An 18,746-nucleotide genomic window follows, 5' to 3' on the forward strand; every position below is an offset into this window, starting at 1 on the left:
AGAGCGGTGGACCTGCTGCGCATGACTCACAGATAACAGTGTGGGCGGCCATTAAAGCCAGAGAGTGAGTGGAGGAGCAGAGAGAAAACTACCCAGCTGGAAAAAAAGTACTTTCTAAAAATCTGTCATGGACTCTTGTGTGACACAAGAGTCCATGACAGATTTTTAGAAAGTCAGCTGAGGGAACTGGAGTGGAAAACCAAAACCAGAGGGCTGCTCAGAGGCACAGGGACCTTTTTTTTAGCGTACAGTGTGCACAACTGTATTGCTGCATCTGCTACCGGAATACAGGAAGCCCTGTGTTGCATGATCAGTTTAGATTTCCAGCTTGGTTTTAGGGGATTTCTAGCGATGCAGAAGGGGAAACACCCACCGCCCCCAGGCCTGTTCTGCTCTTTTGGCTTTGGCTTAGCCTGGCTTGGTTTGGCTTGGCACAGCGTCTGTGTCTCTAGTGTCCACATAGAGGGTCCAGGGTCAGGCCCATGCTGTCCTGAGGCTGCAGGATGTCACTCTGACACCTCTCTGCCTCCTCTCTTCAGTTTTCCGCTATTTTATTTCTAAATATGAACAGTTTTCTCTCTCTCTCCCCTCTGTCCTCCTAGTTTGTCATGTGTCTGCTTCTCGTGACTAAAACAAGGCATAGCTGTAGGGGGGGGGGGGCGGCATGAACCAAAAATGAGTGTCTTTTCTGAACAGAAGATCGTTTCATCTAAAAGTCATTGAGCAAATACTTTCTCAGTCGTATTCAGAACGCTGTCCTTGGAGGGCAAATGTGGCCCATTTGTTTTCTTATTTCAGTTTTCATTCAGTGACACACTCGCATCCTCAGCGCACTCATGAATAATGGAGAACAACAGCAATTGTATGTGATTCCTTGATGCGGCGAGGGCTGCTGGGGTGAAGCAGGATTCCTGGTAGCAGAGGGACTGAGGCAGACAGGGACTTCCAGGGAGTTGGATGGCTGGGTCAAACGGAGGATAAACAAGGGGGGGGGGGGCTGGAATCCAGAGACCTGGACAACAAGGAAAAACTGAACCAGGCAATTATGCAGCAGAGAGTGTAGGTGGCTTGATTGCAGATAGATGAGCAGCAGATGTGCAGGCTTGAGTGGCAGCGGCCGATCATGAAACCGCGCCCAGCTCCAGACAACACAAACAGGAACGTGCAAACACAACGGGAGAGCGTGACGGGGAGAGGAGAGACTAGGACCCGGACATCAAGGGTCGACTTCCCCAGCTTCCTCGTCATTATCAGCTCTGGTTTCATTCACATGAATTTCTAAGCACCACTCTGTGTTTTTTCAGTTGTAGCTGATTTCGGATTCGCGTCTATGTCAGACAAAGCTATGCAGGCCGACCCAGACACTGGGATTAGAGGAGGGTCAGGTCCCGCCTTTCCTGGGTTTATACAGAGGTTATTGGACAGGCAAAAGTCCACACTACAAACCTGAAGGAGAAAGAAAACCTCATTAGTTCCTCGTGTGGGGCTGTTTTGTAAGTCTGCCCAGCTCCCGTCACCGTTTCCCTGAGTGAACCTCTCGCTAAGCTCAGCGTGGGGCGCTGAGGCCAAGAATGTGATCTGAGAGCAGCTATGCTAGTTTTTACAAAGGTGGAACCTGGTTTTATAGGTCAGAACGCTCCATTCAATGTGTTGTGCAAACATATTTCTCTCACTTGATTGGAATCATAAAGGCACGGGAAGAAATCTCAAACTAGAACATGAGCTCAGTGAGATGCCATGTCATTCCCCAGCCATTGCTGGTGTTTGGTCTAATGGTGTAATAGGCAATGATGAAGAGCAGGCAGGGTTAATATGGGATGAAGAGCCTAAGTCTCACTGGACTGTGATTGTGCTGAGGGATCATAATAAAGGGTGTTCGGTCAGCACACCAGGCCTCTGATCACAGGGCTTAGGTATTCTCTCTAATGAGGATTGATGAAGACCCTTAAAGACTCAGCAAGACCTCCAGAGACTTCCATCTACTGTAACATCTATATCTATAGGGTTGCAGGGGTTACGATTCAATACATTGCGATACTCTAACTTTTTTATGAATGAAATCAGAACAGTGGGATCTGTGTTCGTCCCACCTTTGTCCCTGTAACGTTCTCCATCCCAGCTCATCTTTTTGTACAATCGGAGACGCTTTCTGACAAATCTTTGCACGTAAACTATTAATTAACAAATCGATACAGCATCACACTCAAGCGTATCCATATTATCTGTCTCATCCTGCTGCGATGTGACGCATTCAACCAGCTAGAAACATGTCTAATAGAACACATCTACAGATGGCAGAGCCAGCAGTTTGGCATTACGTTTAGCGAATAGTCAGCTGAAAACTGTAATACGCTGTAAAACATCTTTAGGTGCTTTTTGGCAGAAGATGCCGTCCTCCAGATAGCTGCAGCCACAATGGAAGAACAATGTGTCTCTCTGGAGCGGCCTCTCATGCCTCCTTGTGTTGAGTGGAAAGACAAATAGGAAGCTGAGAGGGAGAATTGATCGCGGATCTTTTCCACCGCCGCTGCACGAACACTTCGGTACAGAATACCTCTAATGGTCTGAACATGAGGAGAGAAGTCAGTGGAGCTCCTCATGGGGTTTAATCATCGCTCAAGTATGACTTGTGGCTATTCCTAGTGCCTGATGATTATATGCGTGTTGACAACTGTACAGGAGTGCAGGTGCACATTCCTGTGAACCAAGTCACGGCAATGAATGACGGACAGATCCGTGTAGAGCTTGTGTGTGTGCGCACAGGGTCCACCCTCGCGCTCGTAGACTCAAAAACTGCAAATTCCGGTGCTGCGAGGGAAGTTTTTGGAGTGGCAGCAAGAGGACGTTTGTCGATTGCCCCGTCTTTCGCCTCATCTCTTTGTTTTTTGCGCGTGACAGACGGCCTCATCAGTGCGTGTCTGTCCCACCTCAGCTCAGTCTGGTACACGGATGAAACGTAGAGCCTCTCTACCGAAGGCCGACAGTAGATAGGAGCCGCTGTAGCTCATGCTCGAGACACCATAAAAATAGACTCGCTCAAATGAAAAGGCGTTGATTGACTTCATTCTCTGCCCAGGAGGCCAGTGCTGAGCAGAGCACTGCACTCTCTGTACTTCTCATACAGATGTTTGCTACTATACTATTGCTCTGAATCCCGTATTTAGAACATTTAAGTTATTAAATCTACTGATCTAATGTGTTTAGGTGTTTAATAATCATATTTTCCAGTTCTTCTGTCTGTCAGTTAACGTATCAATGTGGTTAAGTTTGAAACCCAGGTTAAGAATCTGTTCACTCCAGCTGTTATCCTCTCTTCTGTGTCTGGGTAACTGGGAGTGGCAGCTTCAGGTCAGCGACCTGTTGAAGTGGCCCAGATGTCCCCGACAGTGCCAGCAGTCACACGCTGTTACTGAGAAGGACGTGTGGGAGGAAGACGGGGTGTGTCCGCTCTTCCTCGTGCTGAACATGAGGACTGGGTGAACGAAGGGTCTATGCATGTAAACACAGAGAGGCCAAACACTGCACAACATCTGCAACATTCATACCTGCGTCCCAGATGGCCGTTAGTCACAAACGATGATGTTTGAAAGCGAATGAGCTCATGTTTCTTGTTTTTTTTAATCCGTGGATCTTCGTCGTCCAGCAGGACCTCATGATTCTAAACGAGCCGTCAACATAGTTTGTTTATCTCTGACGGAAGATTAGTTCATGCTGGGTATTTTTCTGATATGTTGTTATGGAGACAAATGTTTGGTTGAAAGGAATGCTCCACAGCAACAATGATGTCACCCAGTCTTGTGCTGCGCGTTTATGAAAAAAGGCTTCTTTGTATCTTCACTGTGTCTTATCATGAGACATATTTCCAGAACTGAATAAGATTCTTCTTATACGGGAATTTTAAGGTCAGGGTCTTAACAAAATGCTTTGATTATTCATCGGTTAGAGGCGCCACAGTGTCCCATTTTCTGTCCGAGCTGAAATACTTCCTCTGAAACACTGGAGCACTTCCTTATTCTGCTCAGCTTCCCTCGAAACCTTAGGATACGACAAGTGTGACTATTTGAGGTGAACCGGGGCACATTCTCACTACTCTGGTGTTCAGGTGAGATTAACCTTTAGGACGTCTTCATTTCACATCTCATGCTTTGTGTGTTTGAGTTAGCACGCAGAGTACTGAGGACTTTGCTTGTACTTCTCTTGCGCTGAAATGCAAGCAAAAGCTTTCTGCTCCGTCTACAATGGCCCGGTCCTTTGTTGAATGGCAGCATCGATATTCAGCTCAGCTCCTGACCCAGCTTCCGCAGTCAGCGTAACCAGGGGGATGCCTCATTGATAGTCAAGTCTCAGTGTCATATTCATTTTAATTTGTTTCTTTTGGGGATTTTCTTTTTTTTTTTTTGCAGATTAACGTAACCACAGGAAATGGGGGGAATTATCCGCATGCTTGATAAGTCGTCGCAATTTAATTTTCAAAAAGGTTTTAAATTGGTGCTCTTATGTTTCCGGGGGGGAGGGGGGGATGTGCTCCGGTCCCCCGGAGGGAGAGAGAGGCCGTTAACAGAAAACACACACGTCGTATGTGCTGTGTGTCCACACAAGCAGCTGCCATCGAGCCTCGTCTAATATGCGACACTAAACACTGCCATAAACCATTGCGACCTGTCCGTCTCCCCCTAGATTACAAAATCTGGCTTCCATGTTTTATCTCATGTTATGTTGACTGGAAGCTTTTCATTGCACGTCCAACCTTTGACCTTACCTCATCAGTTAGCCTTTCTCTGTTTCTGATGCTACTTTCTCCTCTGACGGCTACACCGGCCCACAGAGAGGTTTATCAGTAGAACGGTATTTAATAGCTGCTCACAATGACATTGTTAACATGCCGATGTTAAATAGCTATAATATTTTGCCTTTTTGGACTAAATACATTTTTATTGCATCCTGCAAATCTCTTGTTTCGAAATATTCCTTGTTTAAGACGGAATCGGTTGTCATTGTTAATTGATCTACAGTATGTTTGACCTTTATTTTGTTTGTTGGAATATCCACTTAGTACAAAGCCTTCATTCAGCTTGTGTCTCTGAGAGTTAAGCCTGTGGATTGTATGCTCATAATTTGTAATGTAGCGACAGTATAGTCTCTATGTGAATTTGCCCTACTTTCTCAGCTTACATTAATACTTCCCTGACACAGTGTGAGTAATATTCATAGTGTTTAATGGTACGGTTGAGACTTTCATTTCAACTGCTTCTAATTTATTATCCCTACGATGTCGAGGTCACCTGCTTTCAAATCCCTCAAGCTTATGAATAGGATGATAATATTTCCCTATCTCTTTTGACAGCACTTCCATGATGGTCGTAAGGCACAGCAGCACATTGAGAGCTCGTGGAAACAGCTGGAAGCGGTAAGTGACCCCATTAATGTGCAGTACCACAACTGTACACCAGCAGCAGCTGTGAGCACAGGTGGTACAGTGACTCGAGAGGTCTACATGGGCTCAAAGAGAACAGCATACACACTACAGTAACTACATTGTTTCTATGTGCATTTAGCTTTGGGTATTATTTAAAATAAATCATTCATCAAATACATAAAGGTTCAAATTGCAATAAAAGGAATATAATCTTTTATAAAACTGTGCAGAGATAGTCTATTGATGTAAATGGCTCAAGGCTGTACAATCAGTCATCAGCAGCCTTATGATCGATCAATGCTACATGCTACTAAAGCACATGCTTTAACCGACACTTAAGGAGGAGCAGTGTGACTATAAAGTGTATCAATAAACGCAGAGGGAGCACATACAGCGGGTGGCGAACAGTTTGTTTCTAACTGAAAAAGGAAATATCAGTAGGAGGCCGTGTACAGAGCCCTGAGGGACCTCATGTTCTGTCTGCACCATAAACCTCATACAATGTGACATTTAGTTCACTCAAAATGGAGACTGGGCAATAAGCATGGGAAGGATAGACAGCGTCTTACACCAAGATGGACTCATGACAAGTAATGTTGGTTTTAATGTTGGTAATGAGGCTAACTTCACGACTTCTCTCCAGGCAGGCTGATCTGACATAAATGTGTCTGTTAACATCAGAGAGACAGAAAATACTGAAGTAGAAAAATAGAGCTGCACTGAATCATCTCTAAATCACAATTTGAATTCTGTGCAGCTTTTTCTAATCACAGTCATAGTTGCCGATAAAGATTAGGCGAAACTAACACTAATAATATTAGTATTGCACTATTACATACAAATTCACAAAATGTTCTGCTTTATATCACCACAATAACCCCCTAAAAAACACTCTTAATTTTCTTTTCGAGAGATGAGACATAAAATATGACGACAGACCTTTGAAGTTTCATTAGTAAACCTCAGAAGCCTCGAATGGAAAAAAGGGGCATTTGGTAGAGCCCTAAAGCAGAACTAGAAATACAAAAGTTTCACTTGTGTGCCCTTTCAGTCATCACTTGGCCAGACTAACATTGATTTAATTGCAATCTTTGTTAAACCCCTCGATAAGATCACATCCAGGAGGGCCTGCTTCATAAGTGAAGCAGCTGAAAGAGAGATTGCACAGAACACCACTTCTTATCCTCTGCCTGGCCCCTTTTGACGGGGGAGAGAGAGAGAAAGAGCTCCGGAGATATGCATAACTGCCCTGTCCTCCTCAAACTTTCGCTGCATGCGTTCAATGCTCCCATTGTGTGCGAGGCAGATAGCCATAGTTCAGAGTGCACGCCGGCCCAACAAACACGGATTGTTCACCGAGAGGGGTCGAAAGAGGGTTGAATGAATGCTTGTTTTTGCGTACACAAATGGCCACTATGGACATTTGTTTAATCTGCAGCCTGCAGACTTTTAGACCCCATCGCTGTGTCAGGGGCATAAACTGACCTCTGTCACACACAATGCTGCTCAAATCGACGTGACGTTCATTACCGTGCTTATTTAAAAAGGTCAAGTTATAAAGTGGTTCCTGCTACAGCTCGCGGCAGGAAATTACTGATCCAATGTCTGTGGTCATGTTGAATTTGCTTTTCTGTCTGTTTTTCAGTATAAAAGGAGGTTTGAGAGGGACTGTAAAGAGGCAGACAGAGCACAGCAATACTTCGAGAGGATGGACGCTGACATTAACGTGACTAAGGCCGACGTGGAAAAGGTATGTGTCACCGCACTCTCGTGCAGCAAACCACCGATCACGCGAGCTTGTCCCATGCCCTCCATGCTTGACACAGTTGCCTGGCCTTCCTCACCCTCCCACTTTGCACCCCTCCCCTTTCTCTCGCCATTTACGTTTACACCCCCCCCCCCCCTTCCACATTACCCCTAAAAGTCCCGACTCCTCATTCGACGGAGTCCGAAAGACAGCCTACATTAAGTGACCATGAGTTTGATGCCGGGGGACTGTGTGTAAAAGCTGGCATTGTCTCAGCAGCACAGTGATCTGCTGCTAAACAAAGCTGATGGCTGCACCGAGTCCTCATTATCACCCCCGAGCAGATACCAAACACTCTGCTGGTCTGTGTGGGCCTTAGCAACAGACAGGACTTTGTGTCCATGGTGGCGCGTGTGTGTGTGTTTGTGTGTATTACACGTACTTTTGGGGGGCTTTGCTGTTTTACAGTGAAGAATCTAAATACGTAGTTTGGTCTTTCTGTGACAGTACGTACTCCTCATATGCAGCGATCGTCCGATTCTCAGCACTCAAAAGACACGCAGAGCCCCGGGAACTGTAGCTGATGTCATTTCCTGTTGTCACAACCATTTAAAAGAGCCCTCAAAATCTTTCTCCCACATGGCTCCCACGCCCGCAAGGCATCATGGGTCAGCAGCGCGTGCTCTCGCTGCTTCATCAGCTGTTGGAGCGGAGCTCGGGCTCGCAGTTGACACAGTTCAGACCCGATTATTATGCAAATATGGGCTGGAATAAAGAGCCTTTCTGCACTCTGGACACGCAGCCAAAGAGCTACAATAGGCTTAGGCTAACACTGAACTCAACTGGTGAGACCCGGCACAGCAGCTCAAGAAACTAGTTGTGAAACAAGAGCGGCGTTGTGTCTGATTACAGTTATTTCATTTAGTGAAGCATGAAAGACTCATACATCACACAGCATTCAGGGCTTTAGTTAGTATCACTGTTTGTGCAAAGTCATAATGTAAACAGATCTTCATTATGCGAGATACTCAACCCTAAAGGATTGCTTGTGTGTATTATTTACAGTTCTGCTGACCATTTTCTATTGACTTTTAGTTTCATGCCTCGGAAACTCAACTTCCGTTCAGTCTCTCCATCATGATACGTATCGTATCGCCAGATTCTTGCCTTTACAGTCCTAAGATATTTACTGTTAAGCAAGAAAGTACCAAATCAAACATTTCCATTTTCCTCTCGTCTTCCTCTCACTTTAAAATGATTTATAGAAAACTGAAGTTAATTTGAGCTTTAGAAGACTCACTCAAGTCCACTCTTTCCAAACTATAGTGAAGGTGCTGAAGTTATTATGACACCATCAGAATGGTCATAATTAAGAATACGTGCCAGTTTGAAAGATACCACATTTTTCCTTGAACATAGCCGGTGAATGTGATTATTTTCGACATCCACTGTCATTTAAGCCTCTGATTCATTCCAGAGCAAACAGAGTGTTCCTGGAAAAACAGGCTGCAGTGAAATAGATGAAAGCAAATGTCTGCAATGCAAGCAGGAAATCAATCCAAAAGCTTGTTATGCATTAGTAAATGGTAAGCAGCAATGTAAACCGTATCACAAATGTAGTAAATGAGCTGAGAAATTATCTGTATGGTCTCTTCAGAAACTTAAAATGACTTTATGTTATAAGATGCTGTGGCAAAGATTACCATGAACCTTAATAGTCATAATGAATATGTTTGGTTTTCAGTGTCTCGCCCCGTTTCCAATGTCTAGATCACCGCACACAGCTCTTTGTCACCTACTCACATCTCCATTGTTCAGAAATGAGCTGTGGAAGATGATTGGTGATTCGGTGATTCTTCTCACGATTCTTTTTTAAACTCTATACTTTATCGGTGTGTCGTATCTGTGGTATAAATTCTATCAAGTGAAAAAAAGTGTGTGGAAATGTGCGAATGTATGAAGAAAGAAGAAGGAAGTGCGCGTGCTTTATTGCTATCGTGTCACTTTTGTGTGTCCGTCTGTGGTTTAGACACCCGGGCTGCGATGCCTCACGACTTTTCCACGCGCTCGGCAGGAAAAGTTCTTTAGCTCAGAGTATATAGTTACTGTTACACTTCCATCATTACATTTTAGGATTTTTGGTAAGAAACAGACTTGGTCGTTAAACTAAGGCGCAGAAAAGAACAGCCGTGAGTCACAATGTGTTATTTTCTCTGCAGAGGTGCATTCCTTTCATTATTGTGAGGGCCTTTGAGTACAAATCACCGCAAGAAACGACGTGTCACGACCCCGGACTAGTTTGTGTTGGAGTCAGAGTCAAAGCCTTTGGGGGTGAAGTAGGTCTGTGTTGGGACAGAACGGATGCATGATCGGCGAAGAACACGTGTTTGTTGTCAGCTTAGTTGTGTGTACATTCAAATGCTGAAGCTAAAGGCCACTTTAAGGATCTGACAAGTTAGTAACCGAGAACTTCACTTTCTCAGTCACTGGTCTGTCACAACAAAAGGAGAATGGAACCGATAAATCTCCAGGAGTTGCCTTTCGTCTGTGATGTCCCCCGTAATGCCATAAGCTGCTGTTTGTTGAGCTGAGGTGTTGCGGTTTTCTCTGCAGCTGGAGAAAAACCTCAAACGGTTCCCTCTCCTCTTCTTGGCAAGCAAATCCCTCAATTTGGGGTTTGGATTGACAGCCTAGATATCCACAAAGGCTGTTAACAGTTCTTTTAAAAAGGAACCCCGGCTCTCTCACACACTCACAGACTTCCCCGTCGTTGTGATAAAGTATATAAAATAACACAGTGTCCTCCTCTCCGGCTCTGCTCTGCCGTACTAATACCATAAGAGCGTTGGTGTACCATTCCAGTATTTCAGTCGTGATTGCATTTGCTTACCCTCATACCAACTTCCCCTTTTTTGAGTGATGACACGCCCGGTGGTCCAGGAAGTGCGTCTATGGCAACTTCTTGTTGAGCTGGAAACGGCTAACAATCCTTTTTTTGTTTGTGTGTGTTTGTATATCTATTTTTTTATGCCATGCCTTGAAGCGAAGTTCCCACAAGGTAGGTCCAGCGCACAGAGAGCCTGTTATATCTGTGGGAACACACACTGTCTCGACTCGTGTCTCGACCCACACACACACACACACACACACACACACACACACACTCTCTCCCGTTGAGTCTCGACCGGGTCCCTGTGAACACGCCCTGTCCTGTCTGACTGTGATCTGCTCCCCGTACAGTGGCTTGTCTCTTCTGCTGAACACTTTGTGTGCGTGTGATGTAAGCAAAATCAAAAAATGTAGCGTAAAGGCCCCTTTCATTGTAATCTTCCGAGATAGATAGATATTTATACAGATACTGATACAGAGATGTGAGTAACAGAAAAATAAATGACATGTTATTTCCAGAACACGACCACAGGATGTGATGTTGCTGCAAGTTTAGATTTTCTGCCATGTTACCATGGCGATGTTGTTTGCCCTCATCTTTTCACAACACATTCGGCACCACTTTGCATGCACACACGCCGGCCTAACACACACACACACACACACCCCTCAATGCATGCTCACAGGCCTGCACGTCTCGATTTTAAACAGCTGGACTTCCACATGTGCTTTTTAGCTTTCCTCTAGATTCCACATTCCTCTTCTTGAGGGCTGTGACTATCTTTTTCCACCCGAGGCATTACTTGTCATCCCTCCTGTGCTGGAAGTAGTGCACCTTTGTGTCTGACGAGTGTCTCCGCTCTGACGTCTTCTCGTATGTCATCCATTACTTTACCCATATGTGTGTGTGTGAGCGCTGAGACTCAGCTCTTGCCTCAGAGTGGTGCGTGGGTGAAAACTGGACAGAGTCCTCGAAATGTTTCCCACAGGACTGCGACAGATCAGGGTTCCCTCTACTGCCCCGCACCGTTAAATGGCTGCACTGTCCCCCCCCCCCCTCTCGTGCATCTGCATTCAGTTGACTGCGATCACGGGTTCATAAGGTTATTCTGTGTAATATGTGTCCCAATGAAACCACTATGTGTGCACGGACAGGCCTCAGATCTGATAGAAAAGAGGAAACAGATACGAGTACTTAGCGACAGTACACACACACACACACACACACACACACACATGCTGCCGAGCTGAGATAATCTCATCTCCATCTGCTCGCCTTGGATCTGTAATAGGCTGCTCCTGCTGCGTTTCTGACTGCCTGCCTTGTCTCCCTGGGACTGAACTAGCTTAAAATAATCAACATTATCGACGGTAGGGACACGCCAGACTGGGCGGGCAATCAAAAATCCAAATCCCTCCGTTCTTTTTAAGACTTTTTAAGTGTTTGGTTCTGGTCTACATACTGGATGGCCGAACGCCAGCGGCTGTCGCTGCAGGAATTTTGCACCTGTGACCGCGCGTCCGCGAGCTTTATGTTTATGTGCGTACACGTGCGTGCATGAACACTGGTTTGCACAAATATGTCAACTCATGTAGGTCTTTATGCTCTGGCTGCGTGTGTGTAACCCATGTGTCTGTGTTAATCCGGGGGACACTGAGGTTTACCGAGTAGAGCGTCTCTCTGATGTGCATGTTCTGTGTTGTTGTTGTTTGTTTCCTTCAGGCACGACAGCATGCTCAGTCCAGGCACCAGATGGCTTCAGACAGTAAGAGCGATTACTCCTCCTACCTGCAGAAGTTCAACCAGGAGCAGAATGAGCATTACTTCAATGTTATCCCCAACATATTCCAGGTAAATATGACCGCACCGCAATTTACGTCCGAATTCGTCTGATTTGTCGTTGCACTAACCTGCAAATCCAAAACAATACATTTATTTAGAGCGCCCACCCAAAACATGTTTGCCTCCATTTTGTTTTGTTTATCATTTCCACACTCACAATGTGTGGAAATGCAGCAGAAAGTGCAGACTGATGGAAGGGTCTGCCAGAATGGTGCTTTCATGTGCAGTCATTAGCAAGCTTGTGAATTCAACGCTGTTCGCAGCCCACCACCCACACTCCCCTCTGGGTCCACCGCTAAAAATACATTCTGTGAGACAACGAGGGGAACGAGCCGACGTTATGAAGAGAGCAGTTATTCTCTTACATTTCTACCGCTTGTGAGCTGGGAATCACAGTGTGAGGAGTTTAAAAAGCTTTCTTCACAGAGCTTTCTCTTCTTTTCGTTTGTCTTTTAAATTGGGTCGGACATTTAGGAATATGTAAAGTGCAGAAGACATTTCCTGTTCAGTATGTCAATTCTTCCAAAGAACAAGTCTTTCACAGTTTGATTCCAATCTCACAGTGCATCATTTCTTAAGCCTTCACTCTCCATTCCACTTTTTCTACAACACAAGCTAGTTGACCCGTCTTTTACGTGTGAATATGCCGGCATTTTGATTTGTTTATTTTTCTGCGTAGAAACTCCAAGACATGGAGGAGAAAAGAATCGACAGGATAGGAGTGTGCATGAAGACGTTTGCAGACGTGGACCGCCAAGTGTTGCCCATCGTGGGGAAATGTTTAGACGGCATGACGAAAGCAGCCGAGTCCATCGAGCCCAAGACTGTGAGTATACAGAAATTAGATGTATGTGCACGCACACACACACACACACACACCACCATGTGGGACGTATGACTCACTCAGGCAGTGCGTCAGTCAGTCACAACTCGCACACCAGCGATCAGGCTTTCATTTAAGCAACAAGTGTGCCGCTGGGTTGGTCCTCTTGGGGGCCTTTTGGAAATCAAAGCAGCCCACCTGTGAACAAACAAAGCGCTTGCAAGGTGGCTGCAGTCCATTCAATTTAAAGTAACGGTTTGATACTTTGGGGGGGAACAAAAGGGAGTTCGATTTACTCTCGTGTCTGTACGGTAAATATAAAATGACTGCAAGTCGCTAGTTAGCGTAGCTTAGCATAGATACTGAAATCAGGGGGAAACAGCTAGCCTGGCTCTGTCCAAAGGTAACAGAATCTGCCTGTGGCCTTATATTCAATGGAGAGTATGATAGTGGTGTTAATAAGGTTATTTCCCAGTATGGAAGGCAGCATTCGCCTACGTCGAGGAGAAAACAAGCGGTGTGATCTATTGAGATGTCACATGTTGACTGCCTGCCCTATGACAAAAAACAAGACTGTCCCCAGGGATGGAATAGTATGAGAGAGTGTGTGTGTGTGTGTACGTCCAGCTGTTCGCATGGCCCAGCTCCAGGGAGATGACTCTCCCGCCTGTGATAGTAAACAACGGCGGGGGAATAACGTATCACATGCTCCTTCCCTTGTCTTTGTCTCTCTTCCTCTTGTACACAGTGCACAATCTTTGACCCTTGATCTAAACTCCAAAACCACAACCCTCTGCCCTGATCAGTTCATGTGGAGCGATGCACACTGCGCTTGATTAATGTCCTTCTTCCTGTGTTTTATGAGCCTGACTGTGTCCCCCGACCTCAGTATTTTTGTCATAACTCCTGCCTGACAGATTGAGGTCTTCTGTGGCCCACACTCTCTCTCTCGCTCCCTCTCTCTCTCTCTCTACGTCCACGATGCGCTCATGAACTGTTATCAGACTAAAACTATAAACAAGAGAGCCACCAGGCCCACCACTGTGTCGCATCTTATCTCCAGACCTGCTGATTAGCAGGACAATCTATACAAACAGACATCCCCCCCCCCCCCTTTTTTTTGTCATTGCTTTACATTTTAGGATTCTTCCGTTGATATTGAAATTAAAATAAAAAGTGGATGAAACTGTATCAAGGCCAAGGCTGTCACTGATTGCTACCTCCACTCTCCCCCACTAGGACTCCAAGCAGGTGGTGGAGTCCTACAAGTCCGGGTTCGAGCCCCCGGGAGACGTGGAGTTTGAGGATTACGGCCAGGCCATGAAGAGGACGGCGTCCGACACCAGCCTGACCAGCTCCAGAGAGGCCAAGGAGAAGCCCGTCGGCAAGAGCAAGGGCAAGCTGTGGCCGTTCATTAAGAACAAGAACAAGGTAACACATGCACACCTCACACGGAGCCACGTCTGCGCTCCAACGTGCAGCAGAGCCTCACCGGCTTTAATGCATTTTGGTTTTACCGCGAGATGTTCCTCACATGGAGGCTCACGGGTTGTAGTATGTGGTATTTTCGAGACAGCATATGTGTTCAATGTCACATTTTGTAGTATCTGTCACATTTCCAGTGCTGGTTACGTGTTTGATTTAGTTAGTGTTGCCATTTTTGTTGTTATCATTTGCCACCCGTTTCCTCCTCCACGGCAATCACCCTCACCGGTTTGGGAACCTTCCTTCTGTAACACACACACTAATGCACACACAATCTACTGTCATCCTGTGGTCGAACTCAACTGGCAGATATTAACTTCATCTGAAATAACAGTTCCCCCCCCCCCCCCCTCACCGTTTCCCTAAATGACTGCCGATTGTGTCTTGAGTCGCCTCCTTCGGTTTCCTGCTTCTGAACAGCAAAAGTGATCTCGGACCGTCTTACGGGCTGGTGGCACTGTCGGTATTGAAATAGAGCAGAGCATGAATGAGTAATTGTGTGTGGGAGAGAAAGCCTGGAAGCAAGTGTGTGTGTGTGTGTGTGTGTGTGTGTGTAATGCTAGATGAGAAACCCCAGCGCACTGACTTCATGTGTACAGAAAGTGGTCTCAACACATCGCTTACCTGTGCTTGATGAACTCAGGATTCATTTTTCTATGGAAGGGTTATTTTTGGGGAGCACAGACAGCCATACAGAGAGGTATTCCTACTTTGCATACACACTCGCATGCAAACACAACAGACACAGATATGCAAATGAAACATTACGCTGACATTTCAGCACAAACGCACCATTATTGCCTTTCAGAAACAGGGTTTTGCAGTTTTCGGTCTCTTTGTCTTTGACATGCGCATCGTGTGGCGTCTCTGCAACCACTTGATGAATTATGCAGTCAGATGTTTTAGGACAGCGATAAGCAATTACATTTCTCTCACGATGACCTCACATTCAGCTGCTTGATATCCTTGGGGATGGGGTGGGGGGTGGGGGGGTGATGTCGTTCTAGCTGGCATGTGATGATGTCAGGACAGAGAAAGAACGAGGAGGATTTCTTAAAATGGAAGCCCGCATGCGCTTTGACTGGAACTCTGTGCTCTGTTGCAGCCGCTTGCTTTAACACATTTTACGCTTCCTACTCACTCTGGTTGTGTTCTTCCTTTTTAACTGTTTTTTTTATGTTTTATATGTTTTACATACAGCATAACTATTGATACACTAGGTTTAACGTACCTTCGTTTGTCTTTTAATTTCTGTTTGGGTTTTTTGTTGTGTGTTTATTTTTTAATATCTGTAGGAGGCTTATTTATTTCGTTTTGTGCTCCCTCCTCCTTTTTCCTCCTTTGTCTTTTTCGTGTTGGATTCTTTCCCCCTTTCTTCTTCTATGTTTTTCCTCCTCCTCCTCCTCCTCCTCCTCCTCTCCGTCACGGCTCCCTCTCTTACTGGTAGCTTATGTCCCTGTTAACATCCCCCCACCAGCCCCCACCTGCCCCCCCAGCCTCATCCCCGCCCTCACCCTCTGCTGTTCCCAACGACCCCCAGTCTCCCAAGCAGCACAAGGAGCCCCTCTCCCACCGCCTCAACGACTTCATCACCTCCAAACCCAAAATGCACTGCCTCCGGAGCCTGAGGCGAGGGGTAAGTGTGTCTGTGCATGTGTCTGTGCGTGTGTGTGTCCTGCACCTGTACCCGAGCGCTGTACCTGCTACTGTGCACTGTATGGGTGAAGTAATGCAAAGTCGAATAATGCCTGCATGGTACCATCACGCAGCAGATGACTGACAGGCCTTCCTTTACCTTTACAGTGCTCAGCCCATATGCTTCTCTAGCATGCTTCTGTAGCGCATAACTATGAATCCATGGTACTTGTCTGACTCACCAGTGTTCTCTCCATCTCGTCCCTCTTCATGTTAACTCTGTGCTCACAATGACAGGTCCCCCCCCCCCCCCCCCCTTTGACAGAAATGAGCAAGATGCCTGAGCAGTGTTGGCAGTAGCATGGAGACAGCAGTAGCTCCCTGCAGTCTGTGCTGGAGGCAGATTGTTTTGGGGGAAAAGACAAAGAGGGTTAAAGCTTACAACGTGGACAAAGTGATGGGTTGTGGGTATGGCAGCAGGCTGACTGAGTCCCCCAGGCCATTAGGAGGGAGAAGGCCAGCAGAGTAAATTTAGAAGGCTTCCCGGAGGGTGGCTCTATCAGCACCGGCCTGGCGGGTCCTGCTGGGTGTCATCACCGGTTTCCCGTCCTAGTCCAGTGTGCGTTGCAATGGAATCACTGGGCCGGGCCACAGGAATCCTTCCCGTAACCCACTTCACCCTCCAGCTCTCCCTGACCTCAGGAACTGGGCGGTAACTCACGTGTTCCTTCCGGACCCCACAAATAAAATTCTCGTATTCGCTCATATTTTGGAAAGGGTTAGCGGTGATAGTCAAAGTAAAAACATTTGCATGAATCGGTGCCAACATGACGGCTGAAAAGGCCAAAGAACAATAAGGTGCCGCAGTGTAGTGTGTGCAAGCATATCGCAGAGGAAATGATAGAAGGTCGGCAGAAAAAAAAAAAGGGAGGGGGGGGTGTTTTCTTTTCTAGCGCCGGACAGGTCTATCAGGAAGTGCACGTTTCTGAAAGCGGAAGTGCTGAAACAGCTCTCGAGAAGAGCGATAAAAAAGGAGCGAAATGAGATGCATTGTGTTCGTCTTCTGTGCTCAGATCAAACAGGTTGAGGTTTGACTGCTGGAATATGTTGTAGCACAGGAAAACGTTTACGAGTCTAGAAACGGTTAGAGTAGAAATCCCTTTATAGAGTCAAAGACTACCTCCTCTCCATATCTCACGACAACACATTTAAATAAGTTGTTCACCCTTTCATGTCTCACGCCAGCAACCTGTTGATGTTTTCCATGTATGTAGATGTTTAATATATTAGAGCACATTTTTACAATGATTTTTTCTTTTAGGAACAAATCAACCATATGTTGTAGGTGACTAAAAGGCAACAGAAGGTGCATCTTTAATCCTGTCAAATAACAGAAAGTATTTTCGGGACAGCAGCCCGACTGCCTCGCTGACACAGACATGTTGGGCTAAAGCCCCTGAACAGCTGCTGGTACAGTATCAGGGCAATTTCTCAGCTCTTTCACAAACGGGCTTGCATCCATCCGGGCATACGGAGCAAACCAGCAACAATGTATGACCAGGGCCAGAGTATCTATGTTAATTTTGAGGAGAAAAGCTTGTTTTGAACAGTCTTAAATAGCCATATAAAGCTTTTGATTCAGTTTCCTCCCGAGAATAAAAGCAGTCTGTTGAAGGTTTTAAAAATCTTTCATTTCGATGACACGAATCGGGGTCCAGGTGCTATTCAAAAATAACTCTGGGCCGCATCGGTCCATTATACTTTCATACTGTGAAACCCTGTGTAATGCATCATACAAAGCCTACTTTCTATTCCACTCTGTGGTTACAGCTGCAGGTAAATCAGCTCAACCTCCTGCATGGAGAGCATAGCATCACATTAGGGATTAGAGTCGTTGCACCAGTGGAGGTGTGTTGTTGCTCTCTCCGCACAGCGGAGGGATGTCCACCCCTGCAGGAGAGCCTTTTGTTTGCTGCATATCAGCCGTCTCATCCATCCGCAGTGACTGCGCGTTACGTGCAGGAGGAAGTAGAGGACGGCGTTTGTGTTTTGGGAGTCCCATCAAGGCAGTATATACACAGTATAAGATCTTAAGACGTCAGTGCTGTTGTTTTCTGTGTTCTCTCCGACGACCACCGCAGCAGCAATCCCCGCGCTCGCTCATTTGTCACAAAGAGCTTATGAAGAGGACTCTGGGTCGACCCACATATGCTTTCGAAGCCAGGCAATATGTTGTAAGTGTGTGTGTGTGTGTGTGTAGTTCAGGGGGTTGGAAGAAAGTGTGGGTGAATATGGAACGTATGCGGATGTGTGTGATTAGTAGAAGCCACGTACAACACATACAGTGGCCTCATTGTATCAAATAACAATTCATTTTGTGACGCATTCATTCAGTCGTCACAATGAACGAGGCAACGTTTCCTCACAAAAACAGGAGGCCGGTGTCTGTGCCTGGCTCGGTATTGATCACACCCTGTTAGAAACGGGACGAATGGTCGGGAGAGGATGACGACTTCATCCCACATCACATGTTGTCAGCTTGGGGTTTCTCGTTGCTGGCCGTTGTCCTGCAGCTGTGTCGGGGCGTTCCCTCCCACGGAGCATCGACAAGGGGTCAATTCACAAAGTGTCACGAGCACCTGAGGATGTGGGGGGGTTATGAGCGTGAGGATGCTTTTCATCCCACACATCAATCCCCCCCACCCCCCCTCGCTATTTAGATGTCGCCGTCAGCTGGATGTGACATTAGGACGAGGTGTTGGTCACACTTTGGGTCTGGGTTCAGCCTACAGTACCCAGAATTCACCCCTGCAGGGCTTTCTGTGTGCTGGTGTGCCATACTGCAGCGATGTTATCTGTCTGTAAGGACCATAATGTTACAATGTACCTGTATATCTGTGTCTGTCTG

The 18,746-nt window shown here is 46.3% G+C and overlaps 1 protein-coding gene across 17 annotated transcripts in view; it reads left to right on the top strand.

The window, feature by feature from the left end:
* The window catches only part of fnbp1b (formin binding protein 1b), a 48,719-nt gene that overhangs the window by 19,577 nt on the left and 10,396 nt on the right, over positions 1-18,746 (top strand). For 4 of the 17 annotated variants that reach the window (XM_079289644.1, XM_079289643.1, XM_079289634.1 and 1 more), the window contains exons 5-11: positions 5,345-5,407; positions 7,062-7,166; positions 10,207-10,221; positions 11,776-11,904; positions 12,575-12,721; positions 13,958-14,149; positions 15,651-15,839. In XM_079289644.1, coding sequence (XP_079145770.1) covers positions 5,345-5,407; positions 7,062-7,166; positions 10,207-10,221; positions 11,776-11,904; positions 12,575-12,721; positions 13,958-14,149; positions 15,651-15,839 — 840 coding nt within the window. Of the gene's footprint in view, positions 1-3,403; positions 3,477-5,344; positions 5,408-7,061; positions 7,167-10,206; positions 10,222-11,775; positions 11,905-12,574; positions 12,722-13,957; positions 14,150-15,650; positions 15,840-18,746 lie in introns of those variants that run through there. The other 13 variants (XM_079289635.1, XM_079289637.1, XM_079289636.1 and 10 more) reach the window with 7 other exon arrangements.

The sequence above is a fragment of the Melanostigma gelatinosum genome (genome assembly GCF_949748355.1).
Source record: "Melanostigma gelatinosum genome assembly, chromosome: 18".
NCBI lineage: Eukaryota > Metazoa > Chordata > Actinopteri > Perciformes > Zoarcidae > Melanostigma > Melanostigma gelatinosum.